The 20,949-nt window shown below is 42.9% G+C and overlaps 1 protein-coding gene across 1 annotated transcript in view; it reads left to right on the top strand.

Annotated features, from left to right (window-relative positions):
* crybg1a (crystallin beta-gamma domain containing 1a) overlaps positions 1 to 20,543 on the top strand; it is a 68,281-nt gene extending 47,738 nt beyond the window's left edge. Inside the window, exons 6-23 of the mRNA XM_080784287.1 lie at positions 43 to 81; positions 684 to 802; positions 2,122 to 2,299; positions 2,779 to 2,918; positions 3,706 to 3,832; positions 4,323 to 4,358; positions 6,746 to 6,912; positions 7,675 to 7,801; positions 8,709 to 8,854; positions 10,781 to 10,907; positions 12,030 to 12,059; positions 12,720 to 12,832; positions 13,713 to 13,845; positions 14,358 to 14,497; positions 14,869 to 14,992; positions 15,505 to 15,663; positions 16,969 to 17,134; positions 19,666 to 20,543. Of these exons, the coding sequence (XP_080640413.1) occupies positions 43 to 81; positions 684 to 802; positions 2,122 to 2,299; positions 2,779 to 2,918; positions 3,706 to 3,832; positions 4,323 to 4,358; positions 6,746 to 6,912; positions 7,675 to 7,801; positions 8,709 to 8,854; positions 10,781 to 10,907; positions 12,030 to 12,059; positions 12,720 to 12,832; positions 13,713 to 13,845; positions 14,358 to 14,497; positions 14,869 to 14,992; positions 15,505 to 15,663; positions 16,969 to 17,134; positions 19,666 to 19,754 (2,160 nt within the window). The 3' untranslated portion in view covers positions 19,755 to 20,543. The remainder of the gene's footprint in view (positions 1 to 42; positions 82 to 683; positions 803 to 2,121; positions 2,300 to 2,778; positions 2,919 to 3,705; positions 3,833 to 4,322; positions 4,359 to 6,745; positions 6,913 to 7,674; positions 7,802 to 8,708; positions 8,855 to 10,780; positions 10,908 to 12,029; positions 12,060 to 12,719; positions 12,833 to 13,712; positions 13,846 to 14,357; positions 14,498 to 14,868; positions 14,993 to 15,504; positions 15,664 to 16,968; positions 17,135 to 19,665) is intronic.
* The last annotated feature ends 406 nt before the right edge of the window (positions 20,544 to 20,949 follow it).

The following is a 20,949-nucleotide window of genomic DNA, read 5'->3' as shown; positions in this document are numbered from 1 at the left end:
TATTCACAATATTAAAAATGTTTCTATCTGGTTTCCCCACAGACTCGTGAAACGAGAGGATTCCACAAGAGGCCTGGAAAGGTACAGTATGATTATTATACCACTTTTAAGGACAGAAACCTCCTAGTCCTATCGCTCCGTATTCTAACCTTTTTGTGGGGGGTTTTGGGAAAATAACGCCCTACTTGATCATACCACGGTGTCACACAAAAGTAGCACATCCACAGGCTCAAAATGCTGCGTGAAGTGGTACATGTTGAGCTTGTAGATCTGCTACTTCTGCTATTTTTTTTCATTTTCGAATCCTGGAAATTAAACCGTTTTTGAAATTTGGACATAATGAGGCTTGCACAGAGACGTTATACATGTGTTGATAAAAAAATCACACCCGTGTGAACTGAGTGGTGCAACTCTCCCCCTCTCCCCCCTCCTCTCCTCTCTCTCTCTCTCTCATTAGCAGGCAACAGTGCAGCACTAACACTATCTCTCTCTCTGTTTCTGGCAAGCAGCGCCCCTACTGGTACTAATAGTCATATACTGGTGCTCATGGCCACATAGGTACATAGTAACAGGCCACATAGGTACATAGTAACATAGGTGAACACGGACATTGCTGTTCCTTGGAGTGGTTGCACCACTCACAAACTGCTTGCTTGACGTCGTGCTGAAACATCTACTTCCAGATCGTCATAAACCAGTTTGCCCGCTTCGGAGGGGACGCCCACGAGATCCACCGCGATGTGGAGGACGCCACCACGATGACGCTGTCCCCGGTCATCTCAGCCAGGGTCGTCAGGGGATGGTGGGACACACTCTAAAGTTCATCTGTTGATATCATCCCATTTTGACCTGAGATCAGATTCTAAAAAATGTCTTCTACATCCTGACAGTTTTCTGAAAAAGCTGAAAAAGATGTCAGTCGTTTTTTTTTTTTTTTTTAATAGCAGACCTACAAGCTCGTAGCGCGCCACTCGGTGGCACGCTATGAGCTTGTAGATCTGCTATTTTTCAATAGCAGATCAATAGCTTGTATATATAGCTTGTAGATCTTTTCAATAGCAGGTTATCCCATTTCCAGCAGCCCAACTCATATAAGTTTGACAGCTCACATAATTACTTAAGGGTTTTGTATGTGGATTTATATACAGTTATATTATAAGTTACAAAATTATAGAAGTTTCACTTTACACAAATGTACTATGGATCTTATGTCTGCTGTGACTGTCATACACGTTTCATGTAAAATATATACAAATTGAGTTAAATATTTTCCATAATATTATGGGAGTAGATATTTGCATTATTTATTTCTTTAGTAAAGAGGAAAAAGGACTGAAGGGTACAATGAGAAACAAAACCATATGAATTAGGCTGTCGATGGGATTTATACGTTGACTTTAATAGATGGGTTGACATTAAAATGACCCCATGTATTCAAATTCTATTTCAATTCAAAGGAGCTTTATTGGCATGAGAAAACATACGTTTACCCAGCAAGCACCTGGGTCAGGACCTGGACGAATTGGTGACGTCCGATCGAATATGGCCAGATCAAGTCAAACCATGACTAATCAAATCTGGCCCAGAATATCACCTGATTTCAACCAACATAAATTCTGCCCATTAAGACGGATGACCCGAAAGAATATATATTCAAAGATTTGTGCCGCATTTTTCAAAAATTGCAGACCTACAAGCTCGTAGTGCGCCACTTGGTGGCGCGCTATGAGCTTGCAGATTTGCTATTTTTCAATAGCTAAAGTATAACATAATGCTTAGTTAAAACACCAAAAGGGGTTCCCGTCCAGAATGGGTTAAGACTTAAGACATATCATAACTAGTCAGATCTGGCCCAGAATATTATTTAAACTGGGCCACGAAATGACATCCTAACGTTATCATGATGTCATTTGGCTTGCTGGGTACATTGCCGAAGCAAGTGTCAACACTGTTCCAAGGTGTACATTATGGTACTGTGTTTGCTGTCCTAGACCAGACTCGCCCTGGCTTTGCTATGCATGTTTGCTATCAGAATATACCATGATCCTCATATAATTCTACTTCAAATAACTAATGACATAAAATATATGATGTCATTCTCTCTCTCTCTCTTTTCAATAGCTGGCTCCTGTATGAGAAGCCTGGGTTCCAGGGACGTACCATTGCTCTCGAGGAGGGTCCTATGGATCACATAGTCAACGTGTGGGCAGAGGAGGGGACCCCCACCACAATAGACCAGATGGGTCAGGCCATCTCGACGGCACCTATGGTCATTGGGTCTATTCGCTTGGCGGTTAGGGTAAGTCACAGACAAAATGTGTCCTCTGTCATCATAATAATGCATCGTTTATTATACATTACAGCAAGGGTTCCCAAACCTTTCAGTCCGCGACCCCCCCCCCCCCCAAAATAATCCATATTTGAACTGGGGACCCCCACCTGACAAGCACTCGGATGGAACTGTACATTTAGTTTATCTCGGCTGCACAGATGCGACTACAAGCCGAACGAGCCAATTGTAACTTTAGAAATGTGCAGGTACCCTTTCCACACTTATACTGTATGTTGGTTTTTTTTACCGTTGAGTGAGAAAACAATGTTGCACATTAAGCTAATGACCTGGCGACCCCCCCCCCAACCCCCGGTTTGGGAACCACTGCATTATACAAGAATTATTATAGAATCACTAGGGTGAGCTGTTTGACACCTCTGTGGAATGTCAGACAATGGTTTGATTATGACTCTTCACGGTGCTGTCGTATATGTTGGATGTGACAGGACTACAGCGCGCCACAGATCGACCTTTTCGCCGAGGTGAACGGGATGGGCAGGTTGTCGTCGTACTGCGACGACACCATCGAGATCGGATCCTACGCCATGCCACAGACCACCGGCTCCATCAAAGTCCGCGCTGGCGTGTAAGTCGTGACGCAACCACTTCTTAACCATCTTAGCCCTTTTAAAAGTGGGGAAAGTGCCTGAATGTTTAAACATTATGTTTATTGATTTTCTTTACAACATGATAATTAAGTAATTTCTAAACAAGTATTCACATATATCCCCCCCCCCCCCCCACATGGCAGCACAAATACAAACAAAATCTTCGAAGAAACATCAGGAAATGTTTTAACAACAATAAATACAGAACAAAAAAATTATAATAACCAAGAAAAAAAAAAAAAAAAACACACATTACATACAGTTAAACAAACAAATGCACAATGTCCGTCACAGTTCCCTACCCCAACCCCACAGCTGACTACTCCAATTAACCACTATACATCTAAAGCCTCTTCAATATCACCTCGCTTAATGAAGTCCAAAAACCTCTACCTGTGTCGTTTTAGATTTTAGCTGTATTAGTGCATGTCGTTGGTGTCGGGCAGAAACCGCTTATCTCCATATTCTAACTTGTTGTGAATGAATGCCCTACAACCACACTACAGCGTCACACAAAAGTATTAAAAGAAGCAAATCCACAAGCTCAAAGCGCCTTTGAGCTTGTAGATCTGCTACTTTTGCTCTTTTTCGAACTACTGATTTAGTAGTTTTGTAGAATCGGCCGCAGGTCTTAAATGGGTTAAATTGTTTATATGACTCACAAACAATTGTGTATTTTTGAAAGTTTTGAAAATTAATTTCTCTCTCTCGCGCACGATCTCTCTCTCTCTCTCTCTCTCTCTCTCTCTCTCTCTCTCTCTATAGCTGGCTGGTGTACAGTGATCCAGGGTTTACAGGTGTTGTAGCGGTGTTGGAGAGGGGGGAGTACCCCTGTCCAGAGTCCTGGGGCTTCCCTCAGCCCTTCCTTGGCTCCCTCAGACCTCTCAGAATGGTATTTTAATGTAACTTTTACCCCCCTCAGACCTCTGAGAATGGTATTCTTTTATGTAACTTTTACCCCCCTCAGACCTCTCAGAATGGTATTTTAATGTAACTTTTACCCCCCTCAGACCTCTGAGAATGGTATTCTTTTATGTAACTTTTACCCCCCTCAGACCTCTCAGAATGGTATTTTAATGTAACTTTTACCCCCCTCAGACCTCTGAGAATGGTATTCTTTTATGTAACGTTTACCCCCCTCAGACCTCTCAGAATGGTATTTTAATGTAACTTTTACCCCCCTCAGACCTCTGAGAATGGTATTTTTTTATGTAACGTTTACCCCCCTCAGACCTCTCAGAATGGTATTTTAATGTAACTTTTACCCAACTGTTATAGACTTACTTGAACCACTTGCAGCCTGGTTAAATCTGTGTTTGGAAAAGGGGTTGATATTTGCATTGAATTGAATTGTCTTGAACACAACTCTCTGTTCTTAACAGGGTGCAATAAAGGTGGAACGTCCCAAAGAAGTGAAGGTATGTTTTAAAAGGATCATTCATGACACCAATACATGACTGAAAACACACTCCCGTACCGCACACTTTTACTTAACACTTGTCTGAATATGCTGGGGCCTCTCCCCGCAGCGGTTAAATGTGTTGACAGTTTAGCTGTGGTCCTCAGGGTGTTGTGAAACATCACAGCGTGTTATTGCCAGCATACTGGGCTGGTGTGGGAACCACATACTGTAGGCCCTGCCAACCAAGCTGGCACGGAGCATCACCGGCCGCTGTCTCTGCTTGTCTGATTAACCAGCAGCCAGTCTGGTTTCCTTGCTTGTCTGATTAACCAGCAGCCAGTCTGGTTTCCTTGCTTGTCTGATTAACCAGCAGCCAGTCTGGTTTCCTTTAATTTGCTAAACACACCAGGCATTGGTGGGTTGTTGCATCCTATGACATTTGAATAGATTTTATGAACATGCACACTGTCTTAAACACCTGAAGCCATTCACTCTAAAGACAATGTGCGTTGTGCAACGTACATTAAGGTTGCATCATGCATGTATATATCCAATAGACCAGGGGTTCCCAAACTTTTTTGGACCAGGTACCCCTTTTGGGGTAGATATTTTTCCAGGTACCCTCTCATCCTCGCAACACGGATAACAATATATTTACAACCACAAGCAGTGTTTCCTGCAGGAAAAAGCTTTGGCATGGTGCTGGGCACAGGCCGCAATTTTGATTAATTAATTCATTAATTAATTAGATTCATTAATTAATAAGATTAATACATTAAGATTAATTTGTATTATTGCTCTTGTATTGCTATTGGAGACACTGGGGGGACACTGGGCAGGCACTGAGGAGGCACTGGGGAGACACTGGGGAGGCACACTGGGGAGGCACTGGGAAGGCACTCGGGAGGCACACTGGGGAGGCACTCAGGGGCACACTGGGGAGGCACTCAGGGGCACACTGGGGAGGCATTGGGAAGGCACTCGGGAGGCACACTGGGAAGGCACTCAGGGGGACACTGTCTAAATGTATACGCCTAAATGTAGACGTCTAAATGTAGACGTTTAAATGTAGACGTCTAAATGTATACGTCTAAATGTAGACGTCTACATTTAGCTTTAAACACTTTAGCACTTTATGAACATGAACAAAATGTAGACGTCTAAATGTAGACGTCTAAATGTAGACGTCTACATTTAGCTTTAAACACTTTAGCACTTTATGAACATGAACAAAATGTAGACGTCTAAATGTAGACGTCTACATTTAGCTTTAAACACTTTAGCACTTTATGAACATGAACAAAATGTAGACGTCTAAATGTAGACGTCTACATTTAGCTTTAAACACTTTAGCACTTTATGAACATGAACAAAATGTAGACGTCTAAATGTAGACGTCTAAATGTAGACGTCTTCTCTTATGGGGGTCCCTGGCATATCTTTTCAAATGGGGGTCCACGGGCTAAGTAGTGTCAATTTGGGGGTCCTTGACATGAAAAAGTTTGGGAACCACTGCTTTAAACACTTTAGCACTTTATGAACATGAACAAAATAGATGAGTCCCCCCTGGAACTCCCTCAGGTACCCCTGGGGGTCCCCGGACCCCAGTTTGGGAACCACTGCAATAGACAACATTGTCATTGTGCATGAAACTGTGAATGACTTTTGGTGTTCCCATGACATTGTCATGGGATGGAAGCAATCTAGGTTTGCTCTGTTTCACAAAGTAGTTCAAACCTAGCTTGTCCACTGTGTGTTGCCATTTGTTTAGTTTGTCAGTGGAGAGCGATTAACATAAATTAGTATACAAAATAAACACACAAGTGCTTTACACCGTACTATTGACCTATTATATAGGGACGTGCTGACCATTGGAATCTGGGACAACTCAACGGGACCAGTCCAGGCCGAACCAGGACACCCGTTTTAGGGCCTATATAATTTGTCTGTGCGCTTTTCCCAGGCTGACTTAGAGGCCAAGTTCATCGGTTAGTGCTAATATCAATGTATCATTATATTACATTTCTCAAGTGAGGCTTCCTAGAGCGCTCATGTCTCTATATTCCCTGGGTGGTATATTGAACCCTGACTTATGTAGAGGTACATGTCCACAGGCACTGTACTGCACATGGAATCTGGGGAATGGCCGGTATTCCTCATGCTGGGACAAGCATAGGAAATGCACATTACATACACACACAGACACTCAAATGTGTGCACAGTCTGCACACAATAACACACATACTTGATTGTCACAATATTGTACACGAGTGGTTCTCAAAGTGGGGTCTGGGGACCACGGTCCCTGAGGGGGACACCAACAAATTGAGTTAAATATAGCAATAACGTGTCAATGCAAGGTCCATTTCCAGACGCTCATTTTGTTTTTGCTCATTTCCTCAGGCCTTACTCTTTGAGAAGCCGGGCTTCGAAGGAGAGTGCATGGAGGTGGACAGTGAAGTGTACGACTTCGCAGCAAGTGAAGGGGAAGAAGACAGGCCAACAGAAGGAAATGCTGAGAACAGGAGAACACTTTCTACCGTGGGCTCTCTGAAGATCCTCGGTGGGCTGTGAGTATCTAATCTTCCACTAGCTAACTGATTAACACTTGCAGAATCCAAAAATAAAACACACAACAACACAGCATTATCAGAAATATTAAATCGCTCCCAGTACATAAACAAACATACTGTAACACTCGCAAAACAACAACTACACACACAACATACACAGTCCTTTTAAATCAAATATCCCATGAGTGCCACAGTGCGAGGCGTTGTGAGCTTGTAGATCGGCTATTTTCACAATATGTATTTGTGGAAACGGAAATGTAAAGCCTCAACTCCTACATGCTAAATGCTTGTCAGGGTGGGGGGGTCTCCAGTTAAATATGATTATTTTGGGGGGTCAAGACCTGAAAAGGTTGAGAACCACTGGTCTAAGAGATGTGTACATGACCAATAGCCCCCGTCCTAGCCTCGGAAACCACAGGCACTTACCCCCGTCCTAACATAAGGGTCACTTTAGATGTAACTTTCATCTTCTACCCCCGATTTGAACCCGGTGTCCTGCGCAAGTGCTGACTGCTCAGCGCTTGCTCAGGGGACCTAGTTCCGCTTTAAGTAGCAGGATCACCATCATCATCCGTTCATCACCATAAACAGACTTGGAGCGAAGGGAATGTCCTCCAAGGCCGTTATCCTGTCCACTGCCACATGTATGATGTGATCTAGTCATAATTCATTAACAAGACGATTTCCATTTCATGTCAAATTGCATGTCCAATAACGTGTTCTTTTTATCTCCATCTCGATGTGTTCCATTCCGCCCAGCTGGGTGGGCTACGACGAGGTGGAGTTTGAGGGGCGCCAGTACGCCCTGGAGGAAGGGGAGTACGCAGACTGCAGCGACTGGGGAGGGGACGCGGACGGGTTCATGTCCCTACGGCCTGTACTCGCTGTAAGTATGCAGACTGCAGCGACTGGGGAGGGGACGCGGACGGGTTCATGTCCCTACGGCCTGTACTCGCTGTAAGTACGCAGACTGCAGCGACTGGGGAGGGGACGCGGACGGGTTCATGTCCCTACGGCCTGTACTCGCTGTAAGTACGCAGACTGCAGCGACTGGGGAGGGGACGCGGACGGGTTCATGTCCCTACGGCCTGTACTCGCTGTAAGTATGCAGACTGCAGCGACTGGGGAGGGGACGCGGACGGGTTCATGTCCCTACGGCCTGTACTCGCTGTAAGTATGCAGACTGCAGCGACTGGGGAGGGGACGCGGACGGGTTCATGTCCCTACGGCCTGTACTCGCTGTAAGCATGATCTGAAAATGCCTTTTGTCAACTGTATTTAGCCACCAACGGACGGACCCCCGTCTGAAAATATTTTGTGACAGTGGCAAAATACAAGATTTGTGTTTCAAAAACAATCTCATTGTATATAAGGCTAAAGTGGCTAAACAGGTTTTTGCTGAGGACCCCCTGGATGGAGCGTATGAACCGAGTGTTCCTTATCTGCTGTTACTTTTTAGGATTCAAAGAAGCAGATCTACAAGCTCTAAAACAAAACTGTAATGTGATCAAGTAGGGTGTTAATTTACAAGTAAAAATATTGAGATAAGAGCTTTATAGGCAACAGCAATGATAAAAAGGTGATCCCAATGCATGTTTTTTTTATTAACAACCCTAAATCCAAATCTGATCCATTCTTAGGCACCTGCTGACCAGGAACAAGTCTTAAATTAGATACAGGCTGTCAAAAAAAGAAAAGGTTTAAAAGGTTGTTTCAAACGGTCAAATGGTCAAATGGTCTTGATTGGTCTTCAAAACTGGCATCTTGAATGACTTTCTGCTCTTTTCCTGTAGGGTTTCCTGTCGCCTCATGTCAAACTGTTCAGTGAGAGGGACTTTGGGGAGAGAAGTCTGAAGGTGGACCTCATGGGACCCGTTCCCAACATGGACGACACCAGCTTCCACGCCAGGACCCAGTCTGTCAACGTCCTAGCAGGAGTGTAAGTGCTTCTCAAACATGTTTCATGTGAGGGACCCCCAAATTGATATGTATTTGGACGTGGACTGGACCCCCATCTGACAATATTTTGTGTCAGGGAGTCCCCAGCACAGGATTTGTGTTCACAACGCATTGTGTCTGTGCGTTTGAGGCCCTATTTGAACTGCCCACACATGTAACAGCATGTAACAAATAGTCCATGTCTATACGGTTAAAGTGTGATGCTATATCAAACTAATTTAGTTGGGGATCCCAAAGTAAAGTTGTGAGCTTATATAAATCTGTTTTTGGTGCGCGACACCGCTGTACAAAGTAGTATAAATGGGGCTGTAGCTTCCAGGTATGAAAAAGGAAGCAGGAAAGCAAAGTGTGTCTCTGATCTGCTCCATTGTGCGCTGGGCGTTTTGTGGGTGTTTCTCTGGTCTCCTTCCCAGCTCCCACCCCCCTCCCCTCCCCCCTACACACACACACACACACACACACACACACACACACACACACACACAGATCGAGGCCCAGAGGCTACAAAACTGAGCATTAATACTTCGAGGCACCTGATACGACAGGTTTCACAATGAGTTACAGCACTCGTTCTCAAATGGTTTCCCCCACATTATATGCATTTGGTTGTGTGGTCCAGAAAGAAGAAGTTTTATTATCTAATGTCAAAGATTATAATATGCATACAGCATACTGTAGTGCAGGGACCTGCAACAAGCACCGTTTGGTGCAGCCATTTGGACAGCCATTTGGTTTTCAAACTACCAACCCACAAAAAGAAGCACCATTGTTTGCACCTCCGACACCCTCACGTGCCATTGATTCACTTCCTCTGTTCAAAAACGCATTCAAGTGTTGGGGCTTGACACGTCACTGTAGCTAAAATACGTCTTTTCTTAGCAGCATAGTATCCAGTTTGGAGAGCTTAATGTTAACAATGGTGTATGCAACTAGCAGCCTAATAGAAGGTTTGGTTGATTGAATACTTTATCAAACAGAAATGCAAACAGCATGAGGCACAGTCATACATTTGGGCTAAAAGGATAAGGTAGCCTCGAGATACGTGTCTTGTTGAGCTCTCAAGAAAAAGACAGAAAATAACTAGTACTGTATGTATGCTGTTGAGGCGTGCAGTTCCTAAACAACTACAGTATATACCAGTAAGACGCGCAAACGCGGGAAGCGAACGCAGCTCGTACATATTTGGGTTTTGGACGTATAGCTGCTTTGGGGACTCCTTATATGGTTATGGCTGAGTCATGGTGACGTAATCACTCAGCTCCATATATGGGCACAAAAGCGGGACAGACAGACAGACAGACAGACACACACACAGACAGACATGATCTGCTAGGTCTCATAGTAAGTGCTCACTGCATTCGCAACAATTATTTTGAAAATACTTAATTGTCACCATGTCAACTGACATAGTACATTATTCAACAATACTACATTACAACAGTACATTACACAACAATATGAACTCTTGGAAAACATTGAATTTGGTTAACCTGTATTTCTTCTTTGTGGAACATTGTGTAATTTGTCTGGCTGGCCTGCTAAATCATTTAATGCCTTGTAGAGACACAGACTTCCTTTTTTTGGTTAAAGATAAGACAAAATCACAGTCAGTGATTTGGTCAGAATGGAAAACTCATGTATCATCTCTTGTATTCCCTAGATTTACTCAAAGTTAGGGGTGCAACAAGTGATAATAGATAATCAATTTTGGTGTAGAAAACTAGGAAACTAATATTGATATTATTTATTATTACAGCTTATAGCTTTTAGATGGGCTATTTTCTACAGTATATTGACTCACTGCATAATATTGTCAGCAGACGTCAGCATTAATGTGCATTATTTGTCTTGACTTGTACTTTGCGCAGTCAGTGTGTAAAGGATGTGGTTTGTGTGTTGACGGCAGGTGGGTGTTGTTTGAGAACGCGGGATTCAACGGAGAGCTGTACGTTGTAGAGAAAGGCCTGTACGGGAGCCCTGAAGACTGGGGAGCACACACCGCCAAGATGGCCTCCATGCAGCCCGTCTTCCATGTAAGCCAGTGGTTCCCAAAGTGGGGTCCTTGAGGGAGTTCCAGGGGGTCCCCAGCTAAATGATAGTTAGGAACCGAATGGACCCTTATGGGTCTGTAACTCTGAGAGTGTACAAATGGAACAAAATGGACTTTTAACGGGTCCATTTGGTTCCATTTGTAGACTCTCAGAGTTACATTAACATTGATAACAATTGATTTACAATATAAATTGGGGGTGCCAGAGACAGAAATGCCATTAAATGGGGGTCTGTAGACTAATATGCATGTCAAACTGGGGATCCTTGAAATTAAACTGGTTGAGCCGTAAAAATCTTCTCTTATGGGAGTCTCTGGCATATCTTTTCAAATGGGGGTCCGCAGGCTAATTGGTGTCAATTTGACATGAAAAAGTTTGAAAACCACTGATGTACGCAGTGGTGTAAAAGAAATACTCAAATGTTTTACTTAAGTAAAAGTACACCAGAATAGTACAAAAGTACAAGTATTGGTATTAAAATGCACTTAAATTACCAAAAGTATAAAGTACTCATTACGCCCATTAGGTCCCATTTTACAAGATTTCAAATGTATACAGATCTACAAGCTCACAATGCATTGTGAGCTATTTTCAAATGGCTGAAATGTATATAGGGCTGAAGTGGTTAATGTATGTTTTGGAAAAATAATCAAACTGAACAAAGTAACAGTAACTAAGTTTTTAAATAATTGTAGTGGAGTAGAAGTAAAGTACAGTACTTGAGTAAATGTGCTTAGTTAGGCATTCTCAGTTAGTTAAATCACAAATATTCTTGTGAGGTCCCAAACTGTTGGAAGAGATACAATTTACAATTTACAATTTAGGCATTTAGCAGACGCTCTTAATCCAGAGCGACTTACATTAAGATAAAGACAGATAGGAATGATACAACTCTGCTCAGAAGAGTTCAAGACATGTAGGAAGGATTTTTACCACTGGCAGAAAAGCTTCAACGCGACAAGGAAGAGTTTAAGTCTGTCATGCTTCATTTAAGACTTTCAAGAAGTTTTTACATTGTACAGTATGTGACATCTGGGTTGCTGATTTAGTGCAACATTTACAGTGCAAGGCTGGTAATAATAGCTCTTACTGTGCATTTTACAGGACGCCATGACTGGCTCGAGCAAATTCAAGGTGAGTTCTGGCAATAAATCATCAATTATCACCAAAAAAGGTCTGTCGTCTGTTGCCTGATTCACTAAGGATGTGTTGGTGTGTTTTGTGCTGTAGGTGCAGCTGTTTCCTCATGTTTTGGTGTGTGTGTGTTAAATGCTGTAGGTGCAGCAGTTTCCTCATGTTTTGGTGTGTGTGTGTTAAATGCTGTAGGTGCAGCTGTTTCCTCATGTTTTGGTGTGTGTGTTAAATGCTGTAGGTGCAGCAGTTTCCTCATGTTTTGGTGTGTGTGTTAAATGCTGTAGGTGCAGCTGTTTCCTCATGTTTTGGTGTGTGTGTTAAATGCTGTAGGTGCAGATGTTTCCTCATGTTTTGGTGTGTGTGTTAAATGCTGTAGGTGCAGCTGTTTCCTCATGTTTTGGTGTGTGTGTTAAATGCTGTAGGTGCAGCTGTTTCCTCATGTTTTGGTGTGTGTGTGTGTGTGTGTGTGTGTGTGTGTGTGTGTGTGTGTGTGTGTGTGTGTGTGTGTGTGTGTGTGTGTGTGTGTGTGTGTGTGTGTGTGTGTGTGTGTGTGTGTGTGTGTGTGTGTGTGTGTGTGTGTGTGTGTGTGTGTGTGTGTGTGTGTGTGTGTGTGTGTGTGTGTGTGTGTGTGTGTGTGTGTGTGTGTGTTAAATGCTGTAGGTGCAGCTGTTTTCTGAGCCAGGCTGCCAGGGACAGCTGGTGGTTCTGGAGGACAGTGTGGCAGCTCTGGACGAGGACTTTGAGCCTAGGTCCTGCAGGGTTCTGGCTGGCAGGTAAGCACAACTTGATAACAACTTGGACATACCAGCTTTCTTTTTTTCTTACGGCCGTCGGGCCGTGCTACACCGAGCACGTCTGTGCATGGAATTTACTGCGTGTGTATACAGTGTGGTTTGGAAAGATCCAATGTATGTCAATGATACCGGCTGCTACACCAGACACGCAGATAGCGCGGTGGGCTCCGGATACGAATGCACTTAAAGGATTTATCTATTTTTATCTATTTATCTATTTTTTCCCCATGTGTATGCCCCCCGGGCACACATACTATATAGTGTCTCCCAAATGAAGACAGTGGACAATCTACGCACGGCCATAGATCTAGAGTAGCCATGAGGGTTTCGTGCGTGCATTATTCTCACGTACTGTGCATGCGTCATGCTCGGTGTAGCTTGGCCGTTAGCTATAGTTACTATAGTTCTGCATTTTTCATTCGATTTTATTTTAGTTTAGTTTTACTTAGATTTTAAAATGGGGTTGGCTAGTTTAGCTTTTATTATTTTTACATTTTCTCAAGAATTTGAGTAGGTTTTAGTTTGTTTTGTAAATACGCAATAACGTTTCTTTTCGTATGCCTCATCATTCTATTTCTATTGTTTTTTTATCACACCTAGTTTTTGTTATGCCATTCATTTTATTTATACTATATCGTCTGTGTCCGGTGGAAGCCTCATTATGTCCAAAACTGTTACCTTTCAGGATTCAAATTCAAAAACGGCAAAAGTAGCCCGTGTGAGCAACAGATATACGAAACGACAAATGCTGTGATCTTTGCATATGTCTCGTGTGAACGCAACATTAGTAAAGGTGAATATCATCAGTGTCAAATCCATACCGTGTGTCTTCTCTCTATGCCTTGTGTGTCTGTGGCAGCTGGGTGGTGTATGACGAAGCCCAGTTCACAGGACGCGTGTACGTGCTGGAGGAGGGAGAGTACTCGGACACAGAGGCTATGGGCTTCCCGTCTCCCGACACTTCCATGCGATCCATACACACTATCGGACACGTAAGTACTCACTTGGGACTTAATAATAATACATAATAATGCATTTTATTTATAAAGCACTTTACATTCTCATGAATCTCAGAGTGCTACAAGGTTGAAAGCATGGCAAAAAATCAAAACAGCGTAAGCAACATCATAAGCATAACATCAGTAGATCCCATGCTCTTTTGTGGCCAGATGCAATTTCTTGGGGTCTAGTAGGACTATAGTAAATGTAACTGAATTAGTTACATTTTCGCTAGAACTGTATCATATATGAGTGACTGACTGTTGCAAACGATACAGAGACACCTCCCTGACAATAACGCAGAGACAGCTTGTTTATTGTTGGACCACAACGCTTATATGAAACGATTTTAACACCCCATGTTATTCTCCATAGAGAAATTACTTCCGCGAACCAGGGGAATCGAAGGGATGAGCAAGTTACGTCAGGACTTCGGTGCTCTATACAAATCTATGATTGCCTTGTTTCCTTTCTTATTTCTCCCCTTCCTTTCATGTCACCGCAGGAGTTGTCTCTGCCCTCCATCACGTTGTTCAGTAAGCCTGGCTGCAGGGGCAGGAAGGTGGCACTGACAGACGAGACCGTCAACCTACAGCAGGCAGGCCTGGACGGACGCATACGCTCCATAGCTGTGGCCAGAGGAATGTGCGTCACCAGTTTTAAATGTTTTCATTTACTTTGTTTTCTTGACACATTTTGATGGATGTGTGATAGCAGAAAGTTTACTGTTACATTATTTTGAGAGTACAGTATTTCTCCCAATGGATTGCCAGTGAAGAACAATATCCTTATAATATAAGGCAACAAAATGTTCAACGTGGATGCATGGAAATTCCCTTTAATCAGGTCAGTTTGTCTGACCATTTCAGGTGCAGTTGTGTTACTGGGAACCCAGAGGCAGAAAAGGAACAGCGCACTGTTGTCTAAAGCAGCGCGCTTAGTGCTTTTCTGTTATCCGTTATCTCTTAGACTCTTACACATGTTTTTATTGAACAAACTATTGGTGGTCTCTGCAGGTGGGTGTTGTACGAGGGCTCTAACTACCGTGGTCACCAGATCCTACTCCAGCCCAGCGAGGTTGGTGATTGGTGCAAGTATAGCAGCTGGCACCGGATTGGATCCCTACGACCATTAGTTCAGGTACGGAGTGATCTAAAATTGTGCTGAGTGATCATGTTCCTTCCACGGTGGTTTTTGTCCAATTATTATATTTTCGAATGATAGGATGGGGACAATATGTTTGTATTTCTCAAGTCAAAGCCAAACTGGTAATAGTATCAGAAAATGACATATTTTGAATTTTTGATATATTTGTTATATTCGCACAAATATTTTATAATTCCTTTAAATACTCCCTTCACAGATCACCAGATCATTTTAAATTGTATGTTTGAATGACTATTGTCGTTATGCAGTAGGTGCAATGCCAAAGGGAAAGCGAAACCATATTACATTCTCCTTCAGATGCTGAAATTGGAATGAATACGACCTGCTCTGATCTGTAGCCCTTGTGTTTGTCCTTATGTTTTGTATACTGCATGCATGTACAGTAGGCATGCACTATACTAAAACGTATATGATATACTATAAAATAGTATATTTTGGTGATGGTGTGTGCGCGCGCGTGTGTGTGTGATTCCCCAATCCAACAGAAACCGATGTACGTGTGCCTACGGAGCCAGGAGACGGGCCGTGTGATGACCCTGACGGGGACCCTGGACGACATCAAACTGATGAGAGTACAGGCCATGGAGGAGACCGGGGTACTGGAGCACGTCTGGCTCTACCAGGCTGGGCTGCTGTCCTGCAAGGTGCGTACTGTACATTATACACAACGGGTCATTTTCGAGGAGGCAATCTGATTTGAAACAGCAATCTGGTTGAAACAGCTTTCTAGCCGTGCTTAAGCCTTACAATATTGGACCACCTAATCAAAACAAATACATCACCTGCTCTGTTCTCCCAGAGCGCAGCAGTCGCGGTGGCTAGGCTAGCTAGTGTCTTGGGACGTTTGTGGTCGTAGTGGCTATGACAAATGTGATTTTTAGTGAATAATCTTAGTTTTAGGGGTAACTGTTGTATAATTGCAATATTACACTCAAGGGTGTTCTTTATTGTCATTAATGCACTTCTGCTCTGCATTTCGGAACAAATGAGTTCCTGCAGCAATGCAGGCGTGCATTAATGACAATAAAGAACACCATCTCGTTTAATATTGTTTAATTGACCAATGACCAGCGGTGGAAAAAGTAACTCAGTAAAAAGTAGCTTTTGCTTAAGTAAAAGTATCAATGCTGCAATGTAGAGTAGTACTCTGTTACAATTGAAAGTCTGGAATGAAAAATTTACTTGAGTACAAGTACTAAAGTATTGGTATCAAAATGTACTTAAAGTACGAAAAGTACTCATTATACAGAATGTGCCCTTTCAAGTTTTCAAATGTATGAAAATCTTGTGTCGCATGCGACAATGTGTCGCATCGCAACGCATTGTGAGCTTGTAGATTGGCTTTTTTCAAATGGCCAAAATGTATAGGGCTGAAGTGGGTAATTAACTAGTAACAAAAGTTTTTAAGTACCTGAATTTGGAAATACTCAAGTAAATTAAAAATGGTGCATTTATATAGCGCTTTTATCCGAAGCGCTTTACATAGATACATTCACCCATTCATACACCGATGGCGGAGGAAACCATGCAAGGCACAGACCTGCACATCGGGAGCAAGCAGGGGCTCAGTCGCTCAGAGTCACTTTATTTGTGAGAACTACTGATTACTGCTTCTGGGTGGTTCCTGGAAGAACAACATCTTTTCAGATGGGGGTTAGCAGCCTATTACAATGTTTGTGGTCCTTGAAATAGTTTGAGCACTGCTGATTTACTGTAGAAACATAGTCCAGAAAACTGTCATGATTTAGAAGACACAGCACTCAATGTTGTGTGTGTGTGTGTGTGTGTGTGTGTGTGTGTGTGTGTGTGTGTGTGTGTGTGTGTGTGTGTGTGTGTGTGTGTGTGTGTGTGTGTGTGTGTGTGTGTGTGTGTGTGTGTGTGTGTGTGTGTGTGTGTGTGTGTGTGTGTGTGTGTGTGTGTGTGTGTCTCTCTCTCTCTCTCTCTCTCAGCTGGTAGAGGACTGTTGTCTGGAGACCACCAGCAACGTGGTGATGGCCGGCAGCCGGCTGTGTGTCTCCCCAGAGCGTGGGAGCAAGGACAGCCAGCTGTGGAACATCACGGCGGACGGCCTCGTTAGCTGCCACCTCAAACCTGAGCTGGTGCTGGAGATCAAAGGTCGGGTATCGTCACTGGCTTATCGAGCTGTACTGTACTGTACTGTATGCTCGCTTTTGTTTATTAAACACTCATAATGTGTGAGGTATCATTAGGGATGGGTGGCGAAATAACAAATGGTGGGTATACTGGGGTACCCATACAAATAATTTAAATTTCGATTCTGCATATCGGTTCCTAAACTCGCAGTCACGCACTATTTATTTATTTATTACCCTCTCTTTCATACACACGTGTGGGTGTGTGGCAGTGTGCTGCTCCTCAGACAGGCTTTTTGTCGGTAGCAGTAAAAATAAAATAAAAATTGTGGATAACTGTATTATCCACAAATGGCTCAACTGTTGAATAAAGGAGACGTTGTTACTCTATTCATTACATGTCTTTTTGTTAAATGAACATTTGACCTCTTTTGGACCTCTTATAGGGAATCGTTAGGAACCGGAATCGATAAGCAGAACTGGAATTAGAAATATGTTTTCCCTATAACCACGTTCAACCTGGCGTCTCTATTTGGGGGATGTTAGGTGAAATGTAAAAAGTAATATAAAAAATAATTTGCTTAAAATCTCTGATCTAGGCCCAGGCGGTGGCGTAACCGTCTGGGCACCCGACTGGTAATCCAGTCGCAGTGTGCCGCGGGTTCGACTACCGAGCCTGACACGGCCTTTACTGCATGTCTTCCCCCATGCCCATGGCATCTCTCTCCAGTTTCCTGTCAGCCTACTGTCTGTCCCTTCAAAAAACCAATAAAAGGCGTAAGCCGCAAAAAAAAAGAATCTTAAAAAAAGAAAAAATCTCTGATCTACAAGCTCACAGCGCTTCACAATACAACACATTGTGAACAAAGTAGATGGGGCATAAGTGGTTAATATGGTATCAGTAATCAGTGCATATATATGTTAAATTGGAGCATGACTTTTAGACTTACTAAAAATAATACGAGCACACTACTACAGTCAAACATGAACGATAAGACACATTTGCCGGGTGCGCTGCACGCCCAGGATCAGCTGATGCTAAGTTATAACGCTAGAGCCAAAACGCGCTCTGATTCCCTTGTTGCCTAGTCTGAGGGACAGAGTGCTGGCATCAGTCTCTTTATTACAAGTAATAGTTTCAATCTTAATTCTTAACCTAATATCGCCATCTCCTGGCGTGTTGGTGAGGAGCAGTTGTATGGCACTAAAAGATATCTCGGTTATCTCAAAGTGGAATTCCGCTGAAGGGACAGTGATGTACAACAGGATTCCAGGGCAGCGCCTGCTTAGTTCATGGCTGCTTGTATGGTAGTAATGATCTAACGTCAACAACACATCACAGGGTAGGTACCCTCACAAAAAAGGCATGCAGTAATCCTGGTCTCTAAACTGGCTCCCCCTGGCAGCTTGGACTTCTCATGCATAGAAGGAAGCATGAGGCTCTCCCCAGGTTGGCAGAGGAAGTGTGTAGCGCCCAGGATTACATTAGATAATTGACACTCGGCAGGATAGTTCCCGATGCTTATCTATCCATCCATCATCCTATCCATCCCGTTCCCTCAGGTCCAGTGACGCCGGCCTCCCCAGGACCAAGCTCCGAGCCTGGGGCGACAAAGCTTTCTCTGTGGCTGCCCCCTCCCTCTGGAAGGCACCTTCCAGCTATATCAGATGCATCCTCTCCCTCCTTTCCTTCAATACTGCCCTCAAAACCCACCTGTTCAAGATTGCTTTTCCCAGTTGATATCGAGTTGAGAATGTTCTCATCTCTTGTCTTTCTGTTTTTACTCTTTTATTACTGTATTTGTTTGTTTTAGTAGTTTTCTTCTTTTTTCTTCTTCTTTTGTATCCTCCCTTTATGTAAAGCGACTTTGAGAACTTAAGAATAGTGTTATATAAATCTGAGGCATATTATGACTGGTATCTAAAGTGTATTTAATATGCATGGTGTATGTTTTTTGATGGTGCATTCTGGGAATTCTTTAGAGAGCTAAAACTCCACTCATATACAATGGTGTTGGGAATTGGGACAGCCTATAGAAAATGTCTGATTCTTGCTAATTAGTGCCGTTTTGAGACACAACCCTAGATTAACCTGGGGAGAGCCCGCCTTGGAAGCCAAAGGTCCCAGGTTCCATTCCAGCCCTCAGCAATGTGTCGAAGTGTCCCTGAGCAAGACATTTGACCACTGGCTGCTCACTGCTCCTTCCTAGGATGGATAAAATGCAGAGGACAAATTTCCCGTATGTGCAAATACACAGTGACAAAATTGGAGTGGGGACCAAATTATAACCACTTAAACTCTATATACTTTGTCATACAACTAATAGTGAAAAAAGTCAATCTACAAGATCGGAATGTGTCATTTAATTCGTGGCGTTTTCATTGTAGATGTTGAAATTATACTTTTGAAAATGTGAATTTAAAAACATATATTGTTTTGAAATGTTTTTAAACATTTTGGGACCTTACTGTAATGACTTCTGAGTGTCTTGTGGGGTGTACGTTTTTTTTGTTAGATTTGTAATTAATGTAGTCTTTGTTCTTGTTTCACAGGGGGTCAGCAGTATGACAAGCACCAGGTGATCCTCAACACATTTGATGAGAGAAAGCTGAGCCAAAGGTGGACATTGCAGATTCTATAATAATACCAGCTCTGCCATGTTCTTAAGAGCCATTTGCTGCAGCTCTGCCCATGGGACTCACTGTAGCTCTGTGATGCAGCTCCATTGTGGGACGCACTGTAGCTCTGTGATGCAGCGCCATTGTGGGACCCACTGTAGCTCTGTGATGCAGCTCTATCGTGGGACCCAGTTTGTGCATCACAAATCAGCCCCAGTTGGACTTTGGTGATATTACAGCTTTATATGATTGTCTTGTTGAAACCTGTCTGATGTGAAACATAGTGGTACTCTTGTACAGAACAATAGATATTATGTAGGTATTTGTATTTCTATCAATGAGTGTATTATGTTGTTCTGAAAATATTCTCGTAGTTCATTTGATTGTTTTTTTATTGATTGATTCCTTATAGTTCTGGCACAGCATACCAAAGAGACTCAATCCCATTTTCTGTATTGGTTCACTGAAAACTCAGCCCTGTGCTAATGCTGCAGTCAGCCTTCCTCATCTTTTCTGACTGTTGTTTGACTTCTTCATTATTCGTTGTTCCACATGCCTTAAGAGTTTCATTTAAGAATACTTTTCTTTGCCCTTTGTAAAGTTTTGATACCTTATTAATTAACCTGTAGGTTTTTACAATTTAACGGCTTTAGGTTGCATGGAAGCATCATCAGTAAAGATCCATTTCAATGCAATACTGATGTTCACTATTGTGTCTAAATTTGACTGTAAATATGTAAATGATGAAGAGACTGCTGTTGCTAGATTTGATAATAAAGATTCACCTTTTGTTTCTGGAGAAGCACATGAAAACCAAAGAAAGTATTCATTCTTGACTTCAATGGCCGCAATTTTCCGCAATTCCTCCGCAATACTCGTTTTTTCCGCATTTTTTTCCGCAATTCCTCCGCAATACTCGTTTTTTCCGCAATTTTCCGCAATTCCCCCGAAATACTCTGCAATTTTCCGCAATTCCTCCACAATACTCCACAATTTTCCGCAATTTTCCGCAATTCCTCCGCAACAATCAGCAATTTTCCGCAATTCCTCCGCAATACTCGTTTTTTCCGCAATTCCTCCGCAATACTCGTTTTTTCCGCAATTTTTTCCGCAATTTTTCCGCAAGCCAGCCCGGGCGTGCTACGCTGTGAAGGCGACAGCGGGAGGCGGTAGCTAGCGGGGAAATGTTAGCTGGGAGTAGGCCTACTTGTGTGCAAC

This window comes from Protomyctophum bolini, assembly GCF_963924005.1.
Source record: "Protomyctophum bolini genome assembly, chromosome: 15".
Classification (NCBI taxonomy): domain Eukaryota; kingdom Metazoa; phylum Chordata; class Actinopteri; order Myctophiformes; family Myctophidae; genus Protomyctophum; species Protomyctophum bolini.
Note: the sequence above shows the minus strand (reverse complement) of the source record. Positions and strands in the feature narration are given on the sequence as shown.